At 30.6% G+C, this 27,864-nt stretch overlaps 4 protein-coding genes and 4 non-coding genes across 28 annotated transcripts; 2 read left to right on the forward strand and 6 right to left on the reverse strand.

Annotated features, from left to right (window-relative positions):
• Nucleotides 1-78: 78 nt before the first annotated feature.
• LOC108450597 (nuclear poly(A) polymerase 4-like) lies at nucleotides 79-6,415 on the reverse strand. Of its 20 annotated transcripts, none has more exons than XR_008285769.1 (14): nucleotides 5,606-6,319; nucleotides 5,447-5,524; nucleotides 4,989-5,096; nucleotides 4,484-4,546; nucleotides 4,227-4,388; nucleotides 3,378-3,491; nucleotides 3,234-3,296; nucleotides 2,814-3,143; nucleotides 2,558-2,722; nucleotides 1,535-2,449; nucleotides 1,339-1,446; nucleotides 719-765; nucleotides 522-597; nucleotides 79-464 (listed from the first exon to the last, which is right to left on the reverse strand). XR_008285769.1 is itself a non-coding variant. In XM_017748325.2 (14 exons), exons 1-13 carry the CDS (start codon nucleotides 5,735-5,737, stop codon nucleotides 573-575), a joined length of 2,328 nt encoding a protein of 775 aa, XP_017603814.1. In that variant the 5' UTR covers nucleotides 5,738-6,391; the 3' UTR covers nucleotides 79-464; nucleotides 527-572. The 20 variants fall into 20 exon arrangements, 15 of the variants coding, with proteins under 15 accessions (XP_017603814.1, XP_052886741.1, XP_052886739.1 ...); XR_008285767.1 differs by having other exon boundaries at nucleotides 689-765; XR_008285766.1 differs by having other exon boundaries at nucleotides 522-600; nucleotides 689-765.
• Nucleotides 6,416-10,860: 4,445 nt separating this feature from the next.
• Nucleotides 10,861-12,609, reverse strand: LOC108483418 (early nodulin-93-like). 2 transcript variants are annotated; one of them, XM_017786808.2, is made up of 5 exons: nucleotides 12,276-12,609; nucleotides 12,041-12,102; nucleotides 11,666-11,741; nucleotides 11,370-11,479; nucleotides 10,861-10,944 (listed from the first exon to the last, which is right to left on the reverse strand). In XM_017786808.2, the coding sequence occupies exons 1-4, from the start codon at nucleotides 12,388-12,390 to the stop codon at nucleotides 11,385-11,387; spliced, it is 348 nt and encodes a 115-aa protein (XP_017642297.1). In that variant the 5' UTR covers nucleotides 12,391-12,609; the 3' UTR covers nucleotides 10,861-10,944; nucleotides 11,370-11,384. The 2 variants fall into 2 exon arrangements, with proteins under 2 accessions (XP_017642297.1, XP_017642292.1); XM_017786803.2 differs by having other exon boundaries at nucleotides 10,861-11,479; nucleotides 12,276-12,606.
• A 448-nt stretch (nucleotides 12,610-13,057) lies between these two features.
• Nucleotides 13,058-14,698, reverse strand: LOC108483530 (transcription termination factor MTERF9, chloroplastic-like). Its single transcript, XM_017786983.2, has one exon. The coding sequence runs from the start codon at nucleotides 14,414-14,416 to the stop codon at nucleotides 13,289-13,291; it is 1,128 nt and encodes a 375-aa protein (XP_017642472.1). The 5' UTR covers nucleotides 14,417-14,698; the 3' UTR covers nucleotides 13,058-13,288.
• Nucleotides 14,699-16,645: 1,947 nt separating this feature from the next.
• On the forward strand, nucleotides 16,646-16,840 carry LOC128295853 (U2 spliceosomal RNA). Its single transcript, XR_008286402.1, has one exon. It is a non-coding gene; the product is annotated as a U2 spliceosomal RNA (small nuclear RNA).
• Nucleotides 16,841-18,506: 1,666 nt separating this feature from the next.
• Nucleotides 18,507-18,702, forward strand: LOC128295842 (U2 spliceosomal RNA). Its single transcript, XR_008286391.1, has one exon. It is a non-coding gene; the product is annotated as a U2 spliceosomal RNA (small nuclear RNA).
• An 832-nt stretch (nucleotides 18,703-19,534) lies between these two features.
• On the reverse strand, nucleotides 19,535-20,444 carry LOC108483630 (profilin-1-like). Its single transcript, XM_017787131.2, has 3 exons — nucleotides 20,158-20,444; nucleotides 19,921-20,058; nucleotides 19,535-19,838 (listed from the first exon to the last, which is right to left on the reverse strand). The coding sequence occupies exons 1-3, from the start codon at nucleotides 20,284-20,286 to the stop codon at nucleotides 19,704-19,706; spliced, it is 402 nt and encodes a 133-aa protein (XP_017642620.1). The 5' UTR covers nucleotides 20,287-20,444; the 3' UTR covers nucleotides 19,535-19,703.
• Nucleotides 20,445-23,055: 2,611 nt separating this feature from the next.
• LOC128295864 (U2 spliceosomal RNA) lies at nucleotides 23,056-23,251 on the reverse strand. Its single transcript, XR_008286413.1, has one exon. It is a non-coding gene; the product is annotated as a U2 spliceosomal RNA (small nuclear RNA).
• Nucleotides 23,252-26,133: 2,882 nt separating this feature from the next.
• LOC128295831 (U2 spliceosomal RNA) lies at nucleotides 26,134-26,329 on the reverse strand. Its single transcript, XR_008286380.1, has one exon. It is a non-coding gene; the product is annotated as a U2 spliceosomal RNA (small nuclear RNA).
• Nucleotides 26,330-27,864: the final 1,535 nt, after the last annotated feature.

Consider the following 27,864-nt stretch of genomic DNA (forward strand, 5'->3'; position numbering starts at 1 on the left):
TTTTTTAACAAAATTGGCTATCCAGTATCCAACTGTGGGCATCCATGCAGGGGCGTTCCTATAAGAGAGAGATGCATATACAGATAATGACTTGAAAGCACTGAAAAACTGTATCTCAAGTGTACATAGAATTACATAAGATTAAGAAAAAAAAAAGAAGGTCTAACTGTTACACGGCAACACTCCAGTTTGATTTACAATTTTCTTGATGAAGAGTTGTTCATTCTTGAATGGGAGGCAAGAAGCATGCGACAACACTTAAGTAGCAAATATATATATAAAAAAAACAGAGATGGCAAAGTCTTACAAAGAACCAGAGGCACTTTAGTAGCTTCTTGGCTCTCCTCCAAAGCTAAAAATAAAACCCAAAACACCACAACCAAACCTAAAAGTATAAGCCAAACAACGCAGCTCTCCACCGCACGGGTCGAACATGCTGCCAAGTCCACTCACACTCGGTATACCTGTAAAACCATAATGTAAGCCAGCAAATAATGGGACACTTACTGAGGTGTACTGGCCTTACTCCTTGGGGCAACAAATGTTTCTCCCGACGCCTCATCTACAACACATTATGCCGTTGACTTCAAACTCAACCTGCTATAAATAAATCAAAAAAAAAAAAAAAGAACAGCATAAAGAGATCATAATTTGCATAAAGAAAATAGAAGTTCCAAAAAACACATGCCTCATCACTGGCTTCTGCAAAGTTTCTGACCTAGCTCCATCTTGTGAATTTACAACCTTTCCAACTGAGATACTTGGCTATACAACAAAATACAGGTAAAAAAAAAGCTAGTTAGGTAAATAGGTCACCAAAAAAGTTTAAGTCATAAAAAATATAAGAAATAAGAGGAGGGTCAAGTATCTGAGCCTTAGACACAAAACACAGTCAAGGTCTTAAGCACAGTTACTGGAAAATAGCACGTATGATGGTGGAGCAGGACCTGCCACCACATATGCACCAGTTAGCATATTGGCTGATAATTACGGTGATAAGAACATTACGGAAGACAAAAAAAACTACAAAAAGAATTGCAATGATTACAAGAAAATCAATTAAGAGATTCCTAAAAACACGATAAGTAATGAGATTCTCTAATTCTAAATCATCAGATACCAAACTTTTGTTCCCACACCATCAAACATCAGGTCATGAACATTTTTGAAAATAGAACTCAAAAACCAGGATTGATAGCCACAATGACCCAACGATACAGGAAAAAAAAAAAAGGAACAAAAAAGCTAGCCTATATAGAAAGCAAACAGTAAGAGAACCGGCTCTAAAGTAGAAAAAAAATATGCAAGTAATTTATGTCCAAGTGTTAGATTCAAAACCTTTAATTCTTCAGACAAGCTGTTTTGGAAAACAGCACTAGCATTCAGGTGTCCTTTTTCCAGAAGCGAATCCAAATCAGCACCGCAGACACTGCCCTGCAAAGACCCCTGACTCTCACTATCTCCAGAACTTCCAGTATTCTCACTGCCATCTGCTACAATCTTTAACCCAAATACCTCAAACAAAGAAACTCACCTTGCAATTGAGGTTCTGCGCATTGGAACTTGACCCAAATACACTTTCAGCAATTTCTACCGCTGCTGTTTGATTACATGCTTTGACCACCTCTCGATCGACCTCGGCACCCACTCCTTTCCAGTTCAAAATTCTCCTAGAAGATCCAATTTCAGGATCATTGATGAAAGCTGATGTCGAATCTGCAGTTTTCTCTTGATTCAAGCCAGCCTTGCATGCTTCTCTTGTTTCAAAATCAGAAACTTCACATGGAGAAAGCAACTCCTGCCTAAACGGTAAGCCTATCTGCTCAGCTGACTCTACACTTCTAACTACTGATGAATCATCTACGTCTAAAGAAGTCTGCCCTCGTAAGCTATCAAGATCCCCAGTTCCTCGATGCTCTACTTTAACTGCTTGACCATTGCTATTATGAGATGTTCCACCAGACTTGCTTGTAATAATATCTGGAGAAACCGACTCCATTCTCAGGGGGCTAATTGAGGCTCGCTTCTCAGGCTTGTTCAATTTTTCATCAACTGTCTCATCATCACGTTTTCTCTTAATTTGTCTTTCCGTAGAGCCTGAGTGGGACCTCGTGACATCTTCACAAGTTTTTCCAGTCTGCTGGCTTGGATGCCTCAATGATCGAGGCCGTCTATATCCATCAGGGAAAACAAACACTGGGAGCTGCCTCCTACGAACATGAGAAACATAAATATCCATTCCTGGTTTCCAGTACATGTACATGCTTATCTCTTGTCTGAACTCATCAACTGTTCCACGTATGTCAAATTGTTGACCTTCTAGACCACTCACTCCCTCTTTCCTCTGCAAACCCATGAAAAAAGCACAATGTGGGAACTGCTTGGATGTATCAACATACTCGTTTGGGTAAGGGTGACACTGCAACATTCCATTTGTGTCCCGCTCTATCTGCAGAATGATATGGAAACATCATCTTCAAAGTTACCATAATGATTAAACGAAACATAGTAGCTTAAAGGTCAATAGACTACTCCCCCAACACAGCCAATTTTTTACCTTCAAGGTTAGCTGTCTAAGCCGAGACTCTACCCAGCCTTTCCATGCCAGTAAGTCATCAGCATCTGCCGAAACTATGTCAACTTGTAGATAGTTTTTGTATGCCTCAAAGAAAAGATGAGGCTCAAACAAAGCACTCCATTGAGCTTTGTTTAGATCAATCTCCTACATCAAGAAAAAGCAGCTAAATCATCAATAGTTCAAACTTCAACAAAGGCAGCTAAACCTTAACGAAAAGAACCATGTATTGTCTCACCTCACATATTCTATTACCAAATTGGAACTGTTCCATCATAACACGAAGTGTACTTAAAGAGACATTGTAACTGGAATTCATGCAAGGATATGCAGGAGTAATTATTGGCATATGATGGAAACGGTCCCGAGGATTCTTGCGCGGATCCCAGACTGGAAAGCCAAGTTCATCCTCTTCAATTGAACACAACATAACAGGGTTTGGCCACCTCCATTGAGTATACACTCTGAAAAATCGAGAAACCAGCATGCTAGGTACTGCATTGGGATAAAGTTGGCACACACGAGCAACTAGAAGAGCCCAATTTACACCTCCTAGGAATCCAGTAACCTAAGAGAGAACTCAGAAAATTAAGTACATAATATGAAAGCAAAGACGACAATGAAGAAAAAAGTTGAAACCAATAAATAGCAATCTTACATTAGAATAAACTCCACGCCTCTTTGCCCAGAACTTCAAACATCTAAGTGTCATGCGGAAGTGCTACAATAGAGTGATAGATTACAAGACTGCAAAATTAGACAAAAAATAGAACCAGTGCCAGTAACCATTCAAATTATTTACCTCGACATTTGGGACAAGTTTAAGGATTTGATCAGCAACCCTGCACCCATTAAGACTTCGAACAGTTTGCTCATCAACATTATGCAGCACGGATTCACGTGAGATGTCAAGGTCCTGTTGATTAGATCAAAACAAAATATATATCAAAGTAGACAACAACTAAACATATACTGCATTACTAGACTTCAAACAATACATTTTTCGTCATACATTTATTATACCATATGACCATATATTGCACAGCAAATTTTACATTATGAAAATTCTGTATTGGTGGTACCAACAGTAAAGGTAACATCTCTTGTCTCAAACAGAAATGCAGTTAAAATATTCCAAGAACCCTCCCAACTCCTGGTCAAATTCATTTTGAACAAACAAAACCATCAAAATATACTCTCTTTTATTTTATTTTATTTTTTTCTATGCTAGAAGTTAATTTACTTTTTGCAACTATTTGGAAAATACTAATTAAAAAGTACTGATACAGAATCTCACATACTATGATGTATCTATGAGTTGCAAAAGGTCATAGATGAAAATTAATTTTTTTCATCAGTTATGAAGGATGATAAGATATTGTATTCAAAAGAATACAACATTAGGATATCACTATATTTAAGATAGCTTATAAATTATTAAAAAACAAAAATGTTAGAAGGTCTAGTTGACAATGCATCAAAAAAACCAAGAAAAGAGAAAAAAGAGGCGATTTCTTTAGCATAAAATAGCTTGCAACACCCTGCACTATGAGAAGGAAATCATTTTTGACCTTCACGTGATTATAAGAGATGTAGAGTTGGCAAGAGTGTTGATTAAAAAAAAAAAAAAAAGAAAGGATTACAAACTTACATCTGGAACGACCAAAAGAGATATACTTGCATAAAGAAGATCAATAGATATCCCTTGGAACTTGAACCTCATTACTGGGACATGAGCATCTGGAACAGGTTGAAGTTCAGTGACTTCTTCCATCTCAGCCAAAATATCATGCAAAATGATGAAGAAATCTTCCTGGAGAAATTCAAATCAAATATAAATAAAACTCAAATTAAAGGACCACCAACTAATCTCAAGGTAAAACAAAGACTTAGCCAGATTAAACACACCTCTCGGTTCACATAAGATGGCCCAACACACAAAGTGTCTATGTCAGCCCCAGGTCCATGCACCTATCAAAACAGAACGTTTTTGCTTATTATCTAAGTATAAAAAGATGTCATTGACTAATGCTGAAGAAAAAATAAACACAACAAATTAAACAGAGTAAACATCTAAGGCAATTGGTACATTCCCAGGCACCAAGAGAAGTTATTAATTTTTCCAAAAAACAGAAAGAACAATGAAACCAAAGTATTGTAGCTAGATTTTCAACAACAACCAAATAACATAAAGAACTTTATAGAAGGTTTTTTTTTTTTTTTCAATTGCAAGCCTACCTTCCTATCCCTTAGGCCATTTTCTTATCAAACTCATAAATCCTAAAATACCAGGCAAAACGAGTTTGCTATATTTCAAACCAAATTTCTATGATTGCAAAGAAATGTCATGAAGGTTAGAACATAAGTTTATCAAACAGCAGTTACGATGAAGGAATTAGGTATTTATGCTTACCCCTAAACGGTATGATCCAAAAGTGAAAATGACAGCATTTGCTTCCTCCACCATCTGATCAGTGTAGCCTCTTTGACGAGTTAATTGCTTTACCCAACTTTTTACAATCTATAAGGAAAATAACTCACTAGTTTAGAACCACACCAAAAAATTGGTTTATCCTTTTACTGACAAATGAACATGGTAAAACCTTCCAAGTGCATTCCTCTTTTTTACCTGATTATTCTTTCAGATATTTTCTTATAAAAATACAACAAACAGTAAATAAAAATTCAAGATTTAGATCACCATGCAATTACCATAACATGCAAGCCAACTAGGTGCTTATAGTCAATTCATAAGTAAAACACGAACCAGTAGGTCCGAGAAACGCAATTTACCAAAAAATATTCACATTTTCTTCATTTACGGAGATGAGAAGGCAGCAAGTAAAACAAACTCAATTGTTTGCTAATTACCTCAGAGATATGGCCAAGAACCTCCTCTCTTTTCGCAGCCTCCTCTTTGCTCTCGTAAAGCCCCGACTCTATCAGAAACTACAGAAATAAACAAAAAAAAAAAAAGGTGAAATTAAATCAACATTAAAAATTCCTAAAAACAACAGACTAATATATTGCCTTCTCTAATTCCGTATTCCGCTGAATATCAGCCTCACTAGGCCCCGCGAGTGATATTGGTTTCGTGATTCCATAATTCTTCGGAGGCAGTGATTGTTTCTGCAAAGATCCGTTAGGGCTCTGAGTCTCCATAGGTTTCACCACTAACCAGACCCTCAAAAAAAACACGCAAGCTTGGATTTAACCCCAAATCCAATACAAAATCAAGCAATCGTAATGGAGATCGAACCGATATAGCAAATCATTAAGGTAATGAATTTCAGATTAGAACATAAATCTCAAGCAAAATCAAGGAAAATCGAAGACTCTCTCTCTTCTTTATTTTTCTTTTTTTGAAGATGAAATTTTGAGGCAAAAAAAGTTTTTTTTTTTAACGAACACAACAGGTAACAGATCGGAACCCTAATTTGTTTGATAGATTCAACGAAGAAGGGTCAAAGACGGAATCTTTCAAGGATGGGAGGAACGGATCTAAACACGATGTTGAAGAACAGAGAGAGAGAGAGAGAGAGGAAAGATCGAGAAAGCGAAGGAAAATTTGAGAGGAAAAAAAGAGAGGAGGCTCCGCCGTTTCGGTGGCGTAAGGGAGCGTTTGGTAGGGTGTTTTCCTTCTACCTTTTTTTCTTTTTTTTCCCCTTTTGATTAAGATGACTGACTAAAAATAATTAATTGCCAGATTTATTTATGATATTTATTTTAAGTTGTGGATCGGAACCGAAATAAAAATTACTTTGTTCTGGCAGGCGCCTTCTTTTTTCTCCGTTTTATTTTTTTCTTTATTCTCTCTTTTGTCTTAGACACTTATACTTTGGTTTTAAAAATATCTAAGAATTTCATATCTTAGTTTTATAAAAATTATAAAGTTAAATCTAATAATTTGGGAGCGGTCAAATCCAAAATTTTTAGAAGTAGATTATGGTGAAATCTAAATTATTGGTTCATTACTCTAATCAATTTGATTTATCTAAATGGATTAACTAAATAAATTATTAAAAATTTATAAAAATAAAAATATTAAAAATTCAGTTAAATTGATTTTTTGTCCAGTACCAATATCCGAGTTAATTGGTTCAATACTTTATTTTTTGAATCAACGTCCTTACAAGTTCCTGATTTAATCTATCTAACCAGTCGATCCAATTCAATTCGAATAACCTTGATCAAACCAATCAAACCATTTGTTTTTAGTTCGTCTACTTTAGATTAAATAATTTATTAAAATAATATAAAATATGGTTCAACCGATTCAATCTTCAGTTCAATTACTTTTTAAATTGATTCAACTAGTTCATAGCGGCTCACTAATCAATTAAAATTTTATCCCTATTTAAATCGACACCTTAACAAGTTCTTGATTAAACTGGTTCAGTACGATTCTGAAAACACAAATTAAATCTTTATTTTAATACAAAATTGAGAAGCAACTTTCATTATTGATAAACACGTAAATTTAAGCATTGATTTCTGCTAGTTTTTTCATATAAATTATTAAACTATTATTTTTATTAAAAATACTGAAATTTATCACTATCTGATTTAATTGTTGAACGGCAATTTTTTTATCAATTTCTTATATATTTATAAATTGCTAAATTGATTATTTTCAAATTAATGATTAAATTTTTAATTTAATTAATTTTTCAATTTTATAAAGCACTAGAGTAAAAATCTCAATAAATTAGAATAGAAGAATTAACCTTTTAATTTTCATAAAATTTAAAATTAGACCAAAATAAATAAATAAATAAAAGATAAAGACTTTAGATGCATGACTTGGAATATTAATGGCTAGTTTATAAGAGTAACTGTTAAATAGTTGGTGATGGTGGGTGGGGTTGTCGGTCCTTAATCATTAAAGTTATGCAATAAATTATCACTTTATTTCTTAATAAATCATTTATTAATGGTAGATTACTGGATTTTATCCACCTGACATAATATCTCATTACTTCAAAAGAATATTATTTTCTTAATATTTTCTTTATTATGATAATTTTAACTTTTCTTTTTAAATAATATTATTTTAAATTATTATTTGTAATAATAACGGATAAAATTAATTATTGATTATATATAAAAGATTAAAATATTAAGAAAATAATCCTTCTTGCTTTAAGTAACGGAAGCTTATATTAATTTGTCATCTAAGGTAAAGTAACGTACTTTTTCACTTACATTCATAATTTATTTATTATTTGAATAAAATATTTGGTTATATTACATTCCTTTAAAAATGCAATAAATTGTTTTACTTTTTAAGTAATTAAAAGGGGTTTCATTAATTGAGAGAGTATGAATAATTATTTTTACTAAAATTTATAATTATATCAACAATTATAGTTAGTATTTGTTACCGTAAGTAATGAATTAAATAATTAATTTAACAACTAATTTATAATTATAATTTTTAATACAATAAAATAATTAGATATTTAAATTTATACTATAATAAGTTTTATTGAATTTGGTATCGATTAAGACAATCACATTATTTTAATTAAAAATGTAAACTGAAATAATAGACTAATAGGGTACTTTAAATTATTTAATCTTTTAATACATAAAAATCATTTACTTTCTTCACTTAAAATATCAACATGTGCAATTATTCAACTATTTTTAATTTTTCTCCACACAATTTTTGGGTATATCATAATATAATATATATTCTTATCTTGTCGAAATCCATATAAATTTATGACAGAAAAAACAATACAAACATTGATAGCACGATTTTTATTAATATACTAAAATACAATATTATTTGTAATGAGATAATTAAAACAAAATTAGCATCTTAAATTTATTCAAGCATATAAACAAAATTGGAGTCATAAATAAATTGATATCACTTAACTCAATGAATTTATTAAAATAATATTATATATTTTAAATAAGTTTCTTTAATGCAAAAGTGATTTTGTCTTTTCCTTGATAAAAAGAAAAAAAATACAAATATCAAAATTTAAATTCATGCTATAAACATTTATAAAAGTCTTTTTTAATTACTTTAATTAAAGATTTATTTTAATATTTTTATAAATTTCAATTTTATTTCACAATTTATTTATTTTAAATATATAATTTTCACACGTATAAATATGTAATAAAATCTCTGGTACAATATTAATTGTAATGAGATGATTAAATGAAATTAGCATATTTTAATTTTTGGAGCATATAAATTATAAAACCATCTAGATAATTGAAAAAGAAAAATCAGACCAAGCCCTCGACAACCACCTATAGTTGGTTGTGTCAGAATGAACATAGACAATGCAAGGAAACTTCACATTGGACTTGCCTACTCAACTAGGATTGTTACAGACAACCATGGCAAATGAATATTTGGCTATGGTCGTAACATTGTGAAATGTAGTGTTGAACTTAAGTTGCTATGGTCTAAAAGGTGGAAATTGGTTGTATTGGAATGTAATTGTTTATCTGCAATTCAAGTAATCAATTGTGATTATAAAGGCATAGTGAACAGGGCATTGATATGCAAAATAAAAGAGTTTTGCGCTCGAGCATGGGTGGTTCATATCGAGCATATTTACAGGGAATCTAATGGAGCGACTAATGCCTTAGCTGGTATGATGTTTGACTATCAATTGGATATTTATGAGTTTGTTTCTTTTCCCCAATAAATTGATAATTTCGTTCTGAATAATTTACAAGGTGATATTGATGTAATTATTGTCTTGTAATTTGTTACTTTTTTTCTTACCAAAAAAAAAGAAAATCAAATTTGCAGCATTTATATGTATATTATTATTTTTGATTAAAGAAGATAATCAATATTTATAGTTTTTTATTTAAATATTTGGTTTTGAAATGGTCCATGGATTTGATTAAAAATCACGGAAATTATTTGGTATATTATTAGTGGAATTTTTAAGTTTCATAAGTAAAGTTTGAGGGGTGAGTGTCATATGTGACTATAGTATAATATCAAAAAATAAATTTTTAAAAAAGAGAGGCACATATCAAGCTTTCAAAACTGCTTGTGGAATAATAAAAAAATATATTCTTAGTGCACTAAATACTAACCCAAAAGTTATATATTTTTCTTTTTTGCAACTTTTGTTGTTGCCGGAACTATGTGGTATGGTTCAGCAACTACCCTCATCAAATTATTTGGTCTTACTTGTTATTTATGGGTTAGCTGAATATCAAAGTTTATCAGAAGCTTGGTCTAAAATTCCTGAAAAATTAGCTTTTTTATGATTATATTGACAATAATTTGACAAAAGGAGAATTATTCGGAGCGTGTTCAATGGACAACGAGGATACAAATTTTGAGTTATTAATATTTTTGTTGGTGAATCGTAAGAAGAGGGCAAAACCTTAATATCAATGTAACTAGCGTGACTCAAACTTAGGTCACACATTAGATAGTGAAACACCTTGACCATTAGGCCAATACTCTGGGTTTTTATTAATATTTTAACTTTATCATTTTAATTAAAATTTAATTTGTTTTTATATCAATTTTTTCTAAAATATATTTGTTAGATAATTATTTTCATCCACATCATGAGTGTCTCATAATACAGTGTGCATTATATATCTATCTTATATGTATACACTATCAAATTATAGTATTAATTAAATGGTTGAATGAATAATATCACGAGTTAACTGAACACCAACTCAATCAATAAAATCACTTAATAAATCAATCAACAAATATTAATATATTGATGTTTTTGCCTTCTTTATTCTTATTTTTATATGAAACGTAATAAAACAATCCTTAACTAAAATTGATAAAAATTAACTATAGATATTTTTCCACTTTATATATAATTCAATTAGGTAAAAATATCACAAAACCTCTTGTATCATATTTGGATTATATTTTAACTTCTTTATCGAAAAATTTGATAAATTAAAACAATGATATGATTTTCTGTTGTAAAAGATTTTATATGAAATTTCAACTTCAAGCGAGAATCCCTCTCTCGAGGCTAATCTTTTATTGTATATATGTAATCAAGGAGTTAGAAAATGTAGACTCTTCAACAAAAATAAAAGAAATGAAGTAATATTATGTTAGGAAGATCAAAAACGGACTGTAGCTCATCCGTACCATCAATGACATCAATGAAGCATTGCAGAACATTGTGAGCAGATGTAGATGGTCATTAAGAACACACCCCCCCCCCCCCCAACACAAAAAAAGGTTCCTTAAAATAAATCTCAATCATTCTTAAAAATTGCAGGCAGGTCATAATTCAATCAAAAAGAAAATATACCATCAACCCAATGTGCTGTACTTGTATTAATACATTTTGTTTGTGGACCGATGAGCAGCCATCACTTTGGAAGATTTGATCCTACATGAGCAACGCTCAAGGATTTAGACCCAAATGGAGCATTTACTCCTTTTCTATAAATGTTTTTTGACCTTTTCAATTAAGAAATGCATTAAATATATGTGATACAACTTACACACCATTGATAAGAGCAAATCATTATCCCACATCACTAATAGGTAATTCTTGCTATTTGAACTTACATTGTTGATATGAGATCAACACCCTAAAGTAGTGGGCCAAACGCTAGGGATCAACTGCTTTGTTAAATACATACAATAAACAACATACAATCGAACCCAAAAACTGCAAACCAGCTTAAATTCTAGAATATAAAATCAACATTTGAACATAAAACTCAGGAAGAAAAATAATTGCATTATGTGACCAACATCATTAAACTGTAACACATATAGTAAAGTTGCTCTCAGGCCATTTTGCATTACCTTCGGATGAGGTATTCAAGCAGTTTTGTTGTCAAACTGAGCTCGAGAATTCTTCCTAGCGCTTTCCAACACGGTTTTATCAACAGTAATGAAGTAAGCGGCAATCGATGCTGTTTAACCGATACACAGATAAGGCATATTACGACGAGCAAAACTATTATAATCAAATGTCTTAATTGGATTCATACATTAATAATACATAGAAATAATGCATATCACAAGTTAGGACTAGTGAGAATATGATTGCTTTTGAGTAACACTAATAAATTTTAAGGAGTATAGGTTTCAGAAAATACCTCCACTTATGATAAGAGCTTGAGCAGTATGGTTGAGGTTTGCCTTTGCCCAAACAACCTTACGAACTGCAATCAACTGAGAAAAACACACAAGGGTTGCCAATTAATGCATGGAGATTAAATTCCTAAAATTTCTAAAAATAAAAGCAAGAGGATTAGATGCCAGGTGTAGTGAAAGTATTGTGAGTTCAAGCATATTTTAAACGATCTTGAAACTGTAATTACATATTCTCTACCACTTGCACAGACAATCAGTAACCAAAGAAAAACTTTGCAGGAAAATCTTGTAAAATGAAAACACAGACAGGAAGGAATAATTAATATTGGTATTAATAAAAGAACAACCAATAAGAGAAAGGTTAAGGTTTAACTTACTGTAGGCACAGCGGTAAAAACGCCGGTAATGGCAGCAGCCTTGAGACCGGCACGAATACCTTCTGCATTAGTTTCCTAAAATATTAATATCTGATATATACATATGTATATACTCAAATTTAATATAAAAAAAATTAAAGCGAATTACAAGGGGAAAATGCAACATGATTTCATGGGATGCTAGCTTTGATCACCGAAAATTAAGGAAATGAAAGATTCAAAGCCAAAAAAAAACCTTGGGAGGATTGCTGGGCTCTCAATTTCTTCTGGTCTTCAGCGGGAGAAGGAATTATGAAGAACTTTGCTCTTCTCTGTACCCAAACATCCCTCATTTCTGACGGAATTCCCATTTTTTAAAATAAAGATTTGATTCAACAAGATGGGGGAGAATGATGATCGAAGATCGAAGATAGTTTAAAGAACAAAGAGAGAAGAGGCGTAATTTGATTTGGCAGGCTGCCTGCCAATGCCATCACCTTTTTAATATATTTTATTCATCCGACACCTCGTAGCCGCCGCAACAGGTGTACCTGATTATGGGTCGGGGTTTTTTTGTTAAAGCTTGAAAGTCCATCCAATAAAATAAAAGGGTTTACCTAAAAATATTAATTAATAAAAATTGTCATTAATAATAACATTCCTTTTGAAAAAATATTACTTGGACATGTTAACTAGATTTTTAACACTTAATTTGAAATAAAATTTTAAATAATCAAATATTATCAAACAATAAGCATAAAATTAAAATTTGCTAAGTAAATATGATATCAATTTAGCGTTATAATTAAAGATAAACATCAAATTCATAAATTAATTTTGGTTTTATGTATAATTTAATACATAAATTTTAATTTAATTTTATATATTTAAATCAAATTAGATTAAAAATTATTTTCAAAAGCAAAATATCAATATAAAATTATGTTAATTTTACAAGGTTATTAATGATTTATAAAAATCGAGTTAAACTAAAAATCTATATATAAAATCGTATAAAATCAAATTTCATGCATGATATTACACACATTAAATTAAATTTATTATATAATTTAAATACTAATCCTTTATGACGACAACTTTGGGAAGAATTTATGCAGAGACTTGTAGTATATATAACATATTATATAGAGTCTCGCATTATCCCTTTGAGAATAAAAGTTATAAATCTGAAAATTTAATCGAAATATCCCTAGACATGAATGAACAAAAAGAAAATGAAGACAGCACCAAACAAACAAACGAAAATGTTCAAAATGGAAATCCTTTACGCAGTATTTTTTTCGATGATTCGGCCAATGGCTTGAGACCTTTGGCATGTTTATAGAACTCCAACAGTTCATTTGCCACATCTTGTGGATGGCATTTAATAAACACATTCAAGAATCGATTTTCTGTCATCCTCAATGCCCTCAACATGATCGATCCTTTAATCTGCGGATCAAGCTCCATTTCCTTTAGTTTCCGAGCCAACGATATCCGCGGTTTCAATACGGCTTCGAGGTTGCTGAACAACAAAAACGGGTGCTCAAGCACCACTCTTGGAGACAGCTTCATGGTTCCCAAAACAAATGTCATATTCCTTTGAACCTTATCAACCGAGAGTGTCAAAATAAGAGGAGAACGTCCCAACAGACTCCAAATCTCTTCCTCCGAACACCCAAATTTCCCCAAGTTAGTCACCTTTTCACGTATAGTCTCAATCCGCGATATTCCGATGAGTGAAACTACGTACTTGTACATTTTGGAACCTTTTAAAACCCCTGTTTTCTTTATGTATTCCATCTTCTCCTCGTTGAAAGAAGTCCTTGGGATTAATGTGGGACGTGAGATGAGCATAGCAATCAAATCATGTCCGCTAATGCCAATCTCTTCGTACAATGCAATGACTGGTTTCATGGTATTGTGAAAATCATAGGTCAAGAGTGAAGGGTTCCTAACAAGTGCTTTACGAAGCATTTCTCGCGAACCGAACAGGTTAACGAGGAACTCAATCCGCTCGTCGAAGCAATTATTGATACGAGAACAAAAGAAACGAGGACGACAATTGATCATCTTGACAATGTCGGAACCGGTGAGTCCCAAGCTACTCAGCAAGTTGAGTTTGGATAAAAGGGGAGTAGCTTGAGCGTTGCGCAAAGAAGGTTGGCGTGAAAAGATCGTCAACAAGTCGTTTTCACAGCAACCCCATTGCTTGAAAATCTCGGTGGAGTCTCTCGGATGCTCTATAGCTTCTTCATTCGGGCTTTCAACTTGGTTTGGGCATATCGTCGAATAGGTGGCGGTAATTCGAAAAACAGAGTTTGATCGTGTAAAGTGGCGGTTCGATGCGAAGACAAGGAATCGAAACTTGAGTAATAGATGAAGTTTGGGAAACATGTGAGCTTTTTCAGTGTAATTTTAAGGGAAAATGTCAGGGAACAGAGTAAGCTGTAGGTGAGGTTTTTAGAGAAAAAAATGGGCCAAAAGAAGAAGAGGAAGCGGAAAAAGCACACACAGATGTATTGATGTAATAAGGGCTTTACTTTAGGTAAGCTGGTGTAATCGGTGAGTTGAGCCAAAGCTTCAAACCGAATGGAATTTCAATTTTTAAGTTTGAGTTTAACTAGATACATAATTGAATTATTGAATAAATTTTTTTTTAAGTAAGCTAACATAAAATTATTCTCTTATTCTTGTAAAAAATTATGTTTATTATAACATCCTCATATCCAATCTGAATATCGGGTCAAAATCTCGAAATGTTACATTCTTCACTTATTAAATATTTTCTTATAAATTTTCATAAATTTTAATTTAGTTAATTTTATCATTAAAGTTTAATATTCACTAATTAATCATATTAAATCAATTTTCTTTCTTGTCACACCTTAACCACATAATTTATCTTAATATATTATTTCACATATTAAATTTCTATATATTTCATCCACATATTTTTCTCAAGTTTAACAATTTAGTCATCGTCATTATAAAAATTTCATATTTATCCACAATTTCACTTTTACAATACTTTATGCATATTTTATCATCTCATAACACATTCATTGAACTTTGATCATGATTTCCTTATTTACATATTAAATTGTTTCACACTTAAACTTATGTACAATTTTCAATTTAATCCCTATTGTCATGTAATTTATTTTCACCATATAAACACTTTAATCAAATAATTCATTATAATATCTTACTTCACACAATAAATTTTCATGCATATATCACTTCTCTTGTTTCAATTATAAATTTCACAAAGTTTACAATTTAATCCTTAACATCATGAAGATTCATCATTTACTATAATTTCACCTTAACATCACTTTGTAATCAATTCACTACTTATCATAAATCTCAAAGTTATGTTTGTTTCATTAAAATAACTTTTATGAAATGTTTTCAGAAATCAGTGAAACAATAGAAAATATTTTATACAAAACATTAAATTATATCATGTAAAATATTACGTGTCATTTAATGGTTAAATTAACAATTTCAATAATGAATAGACTTAATTGATATTACATCGATAATTTGAAGATTTAATTAAAACATTTAAAAATTTAAAATCAATTTAAAGTTAGAGACATAATTTATGAATATTTAATACAATTAACTCTTGTATCTTATTTCTATATTTTCCTAAAAAATCTCTTTTCAACAAGGGCGAAGCCGAAAAATTGTTAGGGAGGCCGGATAAAATTTTAATTTTTATAGTTTATATATTTATAATTTGTAAAGGATTAAATCAAAATTTTATAATTTTAAGAGGGCCAAAGTATAATTTTACCTTTACTAATTAAATTTTTTAAAAATTAAGGGACAAAAGAGTAAATTTACATTTTAAGGGGGTCGAGGCCCATGCCAACCTCTGGCTTCGCCCCTGCTTTTCAATCACCATACTTTGGTATGGATATATTTTCAGAATAATATCCGTTAAAGAGATGCAGATACTACTTTGGCTTTTCAAAGTTAATTTTTTTAAGTAAAAATATATATTTTTGTATCATATTTAAAATTTGGTAATGTTTTTTTTAATGGATAATAGTTGCAAGCTTAGAATTAATCTCCATAACCATAGCGACATATCTAATTATTCAAGTAATGTGAATTCAAATATTTGTAAATATTAGATTTGATTGTTGCGGATACAAATATTGTAGGTTTATGTTTTTTTTTTTTTTTAAACAAAACATCTTCTAACCTTCATTAGATGCTCGGGATCAGAATTTATGCCCATCAGCTCACAATCGTTGTTTGTTGCTAACATTGTTACCAAAGCTTGAAAGTGTTCGAAAAATTGTTGTTGACCCATAAAAGCAAAGAACTATATTTGAAATTATCTTCCTTTCATCATCGATACCCATGAGGTTACAGCAGAAGAAAAAATGGCAGAGATTTGTTCCCACTTTAACTAACATTATTATCTCCAATTATATGTCTGTTTCATGAATCAATTTCCTTTCATTTTCGATTTCAACAATACCGGAATTTGGCCCCTAAAAGGAAAAGATGTGACAAACAGCTTTGTCTATATCCCACAAAGTTGGGATACAAACAGACGAGGGGAGGAGCAGCCTATAAATAAAGCGGGCTTTATCTGAACAAATCATACCTTTCTCGGCCTTTTGGCTAAGATCAAGTGTAGTATCTGTTCTTATCAGTTTAATATCTGATACGTGGGCCATTGGCCCACATGATATTAAATTAATTTTTCGAGGGGGAGAGCCTACACGGTAGCTTGCTACTCTGGCTCTCGAGGGTCGCCCAAGCGTTGCATTATTGCTCGGGCCTGGCCTACCCCACCTAATTCCAGTTTCAATATTTTCGTAGTAGTCCTTGTAGTTATACCGGAATTGGAGTTTATAATGCAGCGGTCTAGTGGTTGTTGGCACAACAGATGTAGTTTTTGATAAAATGTTTTTGTGAGATTTCCTCTTTTTTATCTGTGGACCTTTTTTTATTATTTAGTAAATCGATAGAAAGTTATTACAATTATAAAAATGTGTCAAAAATGAAATTTTGGAGTAGGGACATTTACCAATTTTTGAAATGATCATAAATATTTTCATTCAAATTTTTGTATATTAATTAAATTTAGATCATATTTTTCATATTTTTGTGTATTACTTTAGACACGAGTGATAAAAATTTCAGTATTAATAAGATTAGTTTAGTGTCATAAATTAAGTTGACACCTACTCAAGATTGATGACAAAATAATGATAAATAATTATATTCATTTAATATTCTTTGATCTAATGTGTTTTCGTGTCTAAATCTAGTTTTACTCATAATTTTTTTAATATCGTATATATTTCATGTGTTACTATTAATTAACTCCAAAGTATAATTTTTATTATTTATTATATGTTATTTTTAAACACTTGTTATTAATACGTGATTTCTATACATATACATATATACTAAGATTTCTATTTTTCAATTGTAAATTTCTTTAATTTATTGATTCCAATTATTCCATCTGTGGTCTTACACTGGAAATTCCTTTTCTAATTGTGATCTATAAATTCATTTTTAAGTTGTGGTTTCTAAAGTTTTGAGTTAATTAAATTTTTTGTAAGAATTATTATTCACTGTAATTACTTTCAAGTGGGGAATTATCAATTTGAATGATATATAACTATTTTAATTTTCACATACATTATGTAACAATTGGATTTAATTTTTAGGTAATCATTTTGTTGATGTCTAACTAAAGAAAATTAGGTTCTTTCAAATCAAACCGGTTATTTTACCTAAAACATTTTCAAATTGGATTTCTAAACCAAACATAAAAGATTAAAAATTCTACAACTTTTTAATTGTGTCAAAACATTTGTACTAAATTTCTAATTTAGCTTCATTTTTAAATTAGTATATGGTATCTGAATTTTAATATTTAATTATTAAGATTTTTGACACGTGACCTAATCATGATTTGCTACATGACACCACAAGTCAAAGAAAAGTTCAATTAGTCAAAAAGAAAAGGATTTTAAGTCAATTTTTTCTTTTTATTTTTAAGCCCAAAAGTAATAAAAATATAATTGAATTTTAATTGATTTATTTTTCTTTTATGTCATCTGATCTTTCTCTTCTCTCCCCAACCAAAATTAAAGAAAAAAAATTCAGTTTTTCTATTTCTTTCTCACTCAATTTCTTCACTTTCTCTTCTATTAAAACTTATTTTTTTTTCTCCCAAAGGTTTGTTTGTTCTTTTATTCGGCTTAAATGGGGATTGCCAACACCAGTTCATGGTGAGAAGAAGAGATTTTGACTGGAGAAGAGCCAACATACCCTAATTCTAAAGAGATTTAAAGGATATATGACTGTTTCATGAATCTTCTTTTTCATTTTCGATTTCAACAAAACAAGTTGCTGAATTATTGGTGTATCCCACATCATTGCGATACAAACGGATGAGGGGAGAAGCAGCTTATAAAAGAAGCGGGCTTCAACCAAGCAACGCATACCTTTCTCGGCCTTTTGGCTAAGATCAAGTGTAGTATCTGTTCTTATCAGTTTAATATCTGATACGTGGGCCATTGGCCCACATGATATTAAATTTATTTTTTGAGGGGGAGGGTCCACAACAGTAGCTTGCTACTGGGACTCTCAAGCGTAGCCCAGGCGTTGCACTAGTGCCCGGGCCTGGCGCACCCGACCCAAGTCGAGTGCAAATATTTTGTAGGTGCAGGTTTTAATATGATCACTATTTTAGTTATATAATTTACTCCATAGCCTATTCATTACCTTAGTTTTGCAAATGTATCTACAAATATCTGCTGTAATTTCGCAACGATATGAAATATTGTTGTTTAGCTTCTATTTTTTAGACCTTTATTTTTCTTGTATGCCTAACTGACCAAACTGCAATCGAATTAGATTCCATTTTGATTGGATCTGTTTTCTTTTCACAAATTTAAAGCTAAAATTAGAAATTTGATTGGATCTGCATTATATAAACTCGATACATTAAAATCTTCTAAACTTAATTTACTATTTTAACTAAACCCTAGAAATATAATTTACTATTTTAACTAAACCCTAGAAATATAATTTTACATAAAAATTTCCCATAATGTAGTATCTAATAATTTAGTCCCAGAGCTAAAATCAGTGAAAGTTCCATCTTTTCTCTTCTTTTTTTTTTTAAAACACCTAAACTAATTAACGAGTTAATCTATGAAAAGTGACCGCTAATAACAAATTTAAGTGAGTTCTTAATAAAAATGAAAGAAAACATTTGTAAATTAGTTTTATATAAAATTAACATCAATAGCATATAAGCAGATAACAGAAAATCATTCAGTATAGTTCGACAATTCCCTTTCAAATAAAAATTCCCAACATAAACATAACACAATTCCCAACAAAAAATGCTTTAATTATAAAAACATAACACATCAATAGCATATAAGCAGATAACAGAAAATCATTCAGTATAGTTCGACAATTCCCTTTCAAATAAAAATTCCCAACATAAACATAACACAATTCCCAACAAAAAATGCTTTAATTATAAAAACATTAAAAAAAAATTCATACAACATACTAAAAAACCATTTCGTCTTCACACCCAACTCTCCATTATAATCTTTTATCAAAAATAAAGGAAATGGGACAAGATGGAAGGAACATTACCAATGACCAAAAAGAAAACTAACTAAAGACCCTGATCAATTAGATAATCCCCAAGCCTTTCCACAATCATGTTGCATTGACCAGGTGTTACAGGCTCATCATATATCCCGATTATCAGTGCTTGGTTGGTCTTTTTCACGGTCGCACCGCCGGCACCCTGCATCAGTGATATACTTAAATCAAAACTATGCTACTAATATAGGTTCAATTAAGAAGGTATTTTACTATAAAAACATTACCTTCTTTCCTCTTATTACAGCACCCGGTTCACCTTGGATCACCATGTACTTTACACCACCGAGGAATAATCCGGTTGGTGCCAGAGAACCGGGTTCAGCAAAGTCATTCATGATTGCACTTATTTCTTCAGGGGTAAACTACAAACACCATAAAGCACACAAAAAAAGAACTTTAAGAACCCTTTTTCTCTAATCAACTGATAACGCAAAATTGAAACATTATAAGAGGAAGAGAACCGGAGGGAAAGTGGAGCTCTGGGCCCAAACGTTGCCGTCGTGGCCGATAATTGCAGCAGCAGTAAGATGGATGGGTTGACCATCTATATCGCACATCAAGTGCTCGTCAACGTACTGTTGCCAAGACATAACTTTCTTTTGAACTTGTTTTGGGTTTTGCTAATGGGATTGCATCGGGATTTTAAAGAGAAAGAGAGGGAAAGAGAAAATCTGTATTTGGCGAGGAAGAAAGTTATGCAAAGGCAGATTGCGTGAAAAATAAAGCTGCGCTGGACATTGTCCAACGTTTATTGTATTAGATTTGCTGCCGCTCTGGGATTTTTTACTTTTTATTATTTCTCTATATATGAGTAAATTAAGTAATTAATCTTTTGTATTCTTTAGATCCATTAAAAGATAAATACTAGTCACGAGTTTTAAAATTATTTTATATTCAAGATTAAAGATTAAACTCTCGACCACTGATTAAGGTAGGTTTAATGGTTGTATTATTTCGATCCATGTTTTGGTGGTAATATTGGTGAGGTTATAGGTTTAAAAATAATCAATTGAATTGATTCATCAAATTCAATTTTAAAAAATATTAAAATAAAAGTTATTTAAAAATATAAAATTTTATTCAATTTGCTAATCAATCAAACTTTTATCTTATCCTAGATAGATGTATCCATTAGTTCAATTCGATTTCAATAATTTTAATTTTTATATGATAATTTATCTTTTAACAAAAGTTGAGATAAATTCTACTTAATTGACTAAAATAATTGATATTAGTCATTCAATTACACTCGAACATACATGTTCTCTTAATTATTATAAATAGTAACGATGTTAATTGAATTAAGATTTAATTTTTTATCATGAATTATTTAGCCTTAAATCTTCCTGCAATTATGTTATATACATTTAATATGTTAAATTTGTGTAAATTAATACGTTATTAATGACTAATGCTCCTATTTTGAATGCAATTTATATATACTTTTGCAAAATCAATGTTTGAACAATATCATTAATTTTCCTTTATAAAAATATTTATATCTATATTTATAAACAACGAATTTATTTATATTTATGAAAAATAATGAGTAAAACCATCTTCCCATTCATGCTCGCCACTTTGTTGTCGTCATAAGCTGTAAGACGTGGCCCATGTTGTAAGATAGTTGGTCTATTGCCTGGCATGTCTAATGGACCAATGATACTCTAGAATGCAAATCTATGTTTCGAATTGACTCAAAATTTGATCAGACCGGTGTAACTTGATGTAAGAAAACGAGTGTCTTTTATATGCCAAAAAATTCTACCTTCTAATAAGAAATAAATTGAAATCTTGAGAGGGTTTAAGCACAATTCGTGAAATTTAATATCACTAACACAATTATAAAATTACGAAACAACTATTTATTTACTCGTTTTTTACTCTGCACGCTTGACATACCATTTTGGATTAAAGTTAATTGTATGTCTCTATGTTATGTCAAAAAGTTTCTGTATACTACTAGAAGGAATATTTTAATCTTTGTACATTTAAAAAGCTGACATTTTAGTTTCTATATGGTGATTGTCATTAATAGAATGCCATGGATAATGATAACTAACATTACATTAAATCGAATTAAAAAGATTAGTCATCTTGAAAATAAATGAAAGTAAGTGATTTAATAGTGACTGATGTAAACGGATACTCAATTTAAAGTGAGTAAACAGAATTCCATACTCGATCTCATAGATACATTTGGAATTCTGTGGAAAACCGTATTCGATGAAAGTCGTATGTACGGCTTGGAGGGAGATCTTTCATATCTTTAGACTAAACTACAGATAATTTAAACACATCACTTACGTAAAAATAAAAAATAAAATCTAAAACAATTTGGGGTAAAAGCAATGTAAACTCCATGAATATCTTTTGGTGCTGAATTCTCTCTGGGTTGGAACATTTTCTCACGCTTGAAGGCCTTACAATCTTTTAAAATATTCAATCATATTAAATATATATAGTTTAATCCACTACCAAAACAAAAAGTTAAATCTCTCTAAATTGTCAGAATTTAATCCTTGATTTTTTTAAAAGAAATTGAGAGTTTAATCCAATTAATAATAAATTAAAATTTTTTTATTATTTTATTACATATAAGTTATTGAATTTCGTGCATAAAATTAATATCCAAGTAAACAATATAACAATAAATCTAGACAATATTTACCCAATTAAACAAACTTAAAAATTTTCTTAAAAGTAAAATCATGTGATTATGATAAATTAGAACTAATTTTTCAAATTTCAGAAAATAGAAAGATAAAATTAAAATTAAACCATATATACACATTAGTTGTATCTCATACATATTCTACAGATTTGGTAATGAGTTAAGAAAAAAAGCTTCGAAATGGGATTTAATTACGGCAAAATTAGGTGAAATATATGAAGAAAATCGTTAGATGGGTTATATAAATAATTAAAATGATATAATAAACCAATATAATTATATATAAACACTAATACTACACCCACTCAAATTTTAGAAATTCCTGCTTGGGGATTATAAATAAGCTCAGTGTGTTTATGAACCAGTCAAAAGGTAACATCTCAAGGGTTTTAGAATTCCTTTTTGAAAAAACCAGTTTGGTTTATAAGATAATTGTAATACTTTACTATAAAGAGATCCTCGACTGCATATTCAAAAATTTATACTTGCAAAAATTAGATAATTAAAGAAAATATTAAGACGATTATTATAAGTGATGATTTAATAACTTCAATAAAATTAATCACAGAAAGAATCAAACTGTCAAAAGAAAGAAAAATATTTAAAGTAGTCATTATAATATTTAAGATAATTACCTTTAAATACAAATAGAAATCATAGGAAAAATGAATTACACTAGAATTGGGCGGAGTGCGCCAGGCCCGAGCAACAGTGCAACACTTGGGCGACGCTGGAGAGTCCCAGTAGCAAGCTACTGTGATGGACCCTCCTCCTCAAAAAATAAATTTAATATCGTGTGGGCCATTGGCCCACGTATCAGATATTAAACTGATAAGAACAGATACTACACTTGATCTTAGCCAAAAGGCCGAGAAAGGTATGCTTTTGTTCGTCTAACCCCGCTTGTTTTATAAGCTGCTTTTCTCCTAGTCTGTTTGTACCCGAGTGATGTGGGATATAGACCAATGTATTCAGGCCTAACCAGGGAAGCTTCTACACAAAACTAACAAAATTCTCTCTTATAAAAGTCCTGATTATAACTTCATGAAACAGTCAGTCATTATAGGAGAAAATGTTTGTTGAAGTGGGGACAAATCTATGCTAATTTTGCTTCTGTTTTAACTTTCGTGGGGGAGACGATGAAGAAAAGTTGAAGCTAAGAAAGAAACATAATTCTTTACTTTTATTATTCACACTTTTTCATACACTTGGGCTTTGAGTACAACTTCATCGTAATTGTACATGAAATGGAAGCTACTATCATATTAGCAGTAGGTGAGAAAAGTGACGTACAATGCTAAAAGTAGCCTCTGCTCCATCCATTTAAGTCATAACATTTGCAAATCAATTTAGGTTCCAACATAGCATAATTCAACAGTTATAATGCATAAACCTTATGTAATACCCCATACCCGTACCTGAGATCGGGATAGGATACGAGGCATTACCGAGATTTTCAGAATAATTTCAATTAATTTATATTATTTAGTATTCATTTTCATGTTTCATGTAACATTCTTTTCATATATTCAATTCAAAATATCATATAAAATACGATACAATACTTAAATTTTCATATTTACATGCTCATGCAGGATATACGAACCTGTCTGACTAAATTGCAGAAATACCAAGATTTAGGGGCATATTGGTGATTTACCATATTCCCAAATTTCACCCAATCTTAAATTGATAACTTCATTCAATTTATTAATTTAGATAATAAAACAATTCATTCCTTTCAATTTAGTCATTTTCGATATTTTTACAAAATTACCCATAACGTTTTACTTTTATTCAATTTAGTTCCTAAGCCAAAAACATACAAATTAGCCATGCTAGCTGAATATTCATACATATTTTCCTCCTCTGCATTCCACATCCTTAGTATAAACAACACACTTGTAGGTAACATTATCCATAATTTTCACTATCTACTTATGTGAATATTCAAGCTGTCCATCTGTATCATAGTCATTAAATTATTTTTATCTTGAGCTACAGAACTCCAAATTAAGATCCTCTAATTTTCTCTGAAACTAGACTCATATACCTTCTTACCATAAAAATTTCATAATTTTTGGTTGGGCCAATTAATACAGTTTATTCATTAAAGTCTCCCCTGTTCTGCTGTCTGACAGTTCCGACCCTTCTTCACTAAAAATTAATTATCTTCTTGTACAGGATTCGAATGATGTCCTCGTTTATTTCTCTTGAAAATAGACTCATTCAGGATCTAAAAATATAAATTTAAGCCCATAATTATTTTTATCCAATTTTTGATGATTTTCTAAAGTCAGAACAGGGAAACTCGAAATCATTCTGACCTTGTCTCACAAACGTTATTGTATCTCATGATTTACAATTCCATTGCTTACATAATTTCTTTTATAAGAAACTAGACTCAATAAGCTTTAATTTCATATTTTATTCATCCTCTAATTCGATTTCTATAATTTTTAGTGATTTTTCAAAGTTAGACTACTGCTGCTGTCTAAAACAGTTTTAGTGCAAAATGTTGATTTCCATTTTGCCCCAAATTTCATAATTCATACAATTCAGTCCTTGCTCAATTAACCCCTCAATTAAGATAATTTTCTCAATTAATACTTTTTCTAGACATTATAAGTTATTTCATAACTATTGAAATTCAGAATTTCCATATGAAACTCTAACTTCAAACTCTTTTACAATTAGGTCCCAAACATTCACTTTCTATTCAATTCTTTCAATAAAATCAGCATATAAATAATTTAAAGCTCTAATTCCATGCCAAATCATCATATACTTCCAGCACATATTCATAACAACTTTCAATTTCTTTCATAGAATCAAAAACTAATGAATTCAACAAGTGGACCTAGTTGTAAAAGTCACAAAAATATAAAAATTTCAAGGAGAAAGCAAGAATTAAAACTTACATGAAGCTAGAGTATGAAAACCAGTTTGAACCCTCCTCCATGGCTGTTTTTCAGCTGATGAATATGAAGAGCAATGAAGAGAATTCTAGATATTCCAATTTAGTCCCATTTTTATTTAGCCAATTTTGGCAATTTTCTAATTTTGCCCTTATTTTATCCATTTCCTGATTTTTCTCAGCTATTGCAGCCCAAAATATCTCCTTTAGGACTATTTTCACTTTAGGTCCTTTCTCATTTGACAATTGAGTTATTTAATCCTTCTAGCAACTTTTACACCCTTTTCAATTTAGTCCTTTTTATTTAATTAACCACCCAAACGTCAAAATTTTCTGACTAAATTTTAATACTACCTCACCAACACTCCATAAATATTTCTAAAAATATTTATGGCTCGATTTATGAAGTCGAGGTCTCGATACCTGATTCTCGACTCAATTTACCTAATTAATTCTTTTAAATCACCAAATTCACTAATTCAAAAATGCTTTTATATTCGCATTTGACTCATAAGTATTAATTTATTAAATTTTTAACTCTCCGTTAAATTTGGCGTTAAATTTGGTGATCTCAAATCTGTTCCATTTTTACATAAGCCCAGAAATGTTTTGTGATGAATTCAACGAGAAAATCATTTTGGGAGTGAAAAGGCAAAGTTAAATATAGTATCTTTTATGGCTGATATGGCAAAAGAATGGAAGGGTAGTGACTGAGCCAATTAACAGTAGCACAGTATAGCCCGGAATCCATTAGAAAATTTTGGCCGGAAATACTGATCAAAAAGCTGGCAGGTTTAAATTCAGAAGGCAATAACGAGAAACGGTCAGATTTTAAACTATTATTGGTTGGTGTGCGCCAGGCCCGAGCAATAGTGCAACACTTGGGCGACGCTTGAGAGTCCCAGTAGCAAGCTACTGCGATGGACCCTCCACCTCAAAAAATAAATTTAATATCATGTGAGCCAATGGCCCACGTATCAGATATTAAACTGATAAGAACAGATACTACACTTGATCTTAGCCAAAAGGCCGAGAAAGGTATGCTTTGAATAATACAAGCCCGCTTATTTTATAAGCTGCTTCTCCCCTCGTCTGTTTGTATCCCAATGATGTGGGATATACACCAATATACTCAACAACTTGTTTGTAAGCAAGAAGCTTCTCACAAGTATTATTATTAGGGGCAAAATTCAGGTATTGTTGAAATCGAAAATGTAAGGAAGTTGATTCATGAAAGAATCATATAATTGCAGATAGTGTTTGTTGAAGAGGAACAAACCTCTGCCATTTTTTCTTCTGCTATAACTTCATGGGTAGATGTGATGATGAAGAAAAGAAGAGAATTTCAAATATAGTTCTTCGCTTTTATGGGTCAACAACACTTCATCAAAGTATCAAATCCTTAGCTTTGGTAACATCATCATCGTAAGCGTGCATCATGTTAGGAAATGGTGAAAGCCTTACAATGCTAAAAATAGAAACGGCTTCATCTATTTAAGTGATAATAATTTTATTTTTATTTTTAAATATATTTATATAAAAATTTAAAATTATATATTATAATATATAGACATTAAACACAGATAGTAAAACAGGCATAAAGAATATAAAAATACATATATAATTTATAAAACTAAGCTTAACATTAATTGGCTTAAACCAATAAATTAATCTAATGATTCAAATTTAGTTAACTCGGTCTGACTTAATTAATTTTAAAATAATTAATTTGAAAATTAATTTATTTGTTGAATTCAATTGGATAATCAAATAAATCTTACTAACTAATAAATTTATTTATAATAACCGATAAATTTATTTCTATTTATATAATAATTTAAAATAGTTTATACAATATAATATATCATTTATAAAACCGAATCAACCAAATGCTTACCCTAATTACTTTGCATGAAAGATGGTTTATAAGTTAAAAGATAATTTGAACCATATAATTTGGAAATATAAAAGGAGTTGATAGACATATGTAAAAATATGACGCACAGCTTACGTTATTTTCCTTTCTCTTTGATTTGGGTTTGTTGTTTACTATCTGATTTTCTTTCACTAATTTTTAGTTATTTATGTAAAAAAAATATAGATAATTTTTCATCCTATTGTAAAAAATCAATCATTTCAAATTAGAATGATGAGATAAAAGAAAACGATAAAAATGTATATGTTAATTCAAAATTATGTATTTTTAAATATTTTATTTTATTTTATTTTATTTTCTTTCATTTTTCAACTTTACCGAGCATCAATGGACGAAAAAAAAAATTCTTTCCATTTTTTCACCTCCTACCAAGTAACATATGGAAAGAAAATTATATTTTCCATACTTCTAGTTTCCTACCCAGTCATTTTTTTATCATTCCAATTTTCTTTTCAATCTACCAAGTAAAGCTTAAAAGTCTGTTTGAGTTTGAAAATCAATACTAATAAAGAAAAGGGGAGATTTCCGAGCAATCATAGTGAGTTGACGAGCATGAATTCCAAACGGGAGATATGATAAACCAAATAAGCAAGTAATAATGTGAGATTAGACCAACAAGATTTCCCGTATAAACCTAAGAT

This window comes from Gossypium arboreum, chromosome 7, assembly GCF_025698485.1.
Source record: "Gossypium arboreum isolate Shixiya-1 chromosome 7, ASM2569848v2, whole genome shotgun sequence".
Taxonomy (NCBI): Eukaryota; Viridiplantae; Streptophyta; class Magnoliopsida; order Malvales; family Malvaceae; genus Gossypium; species Gossypium arboreum.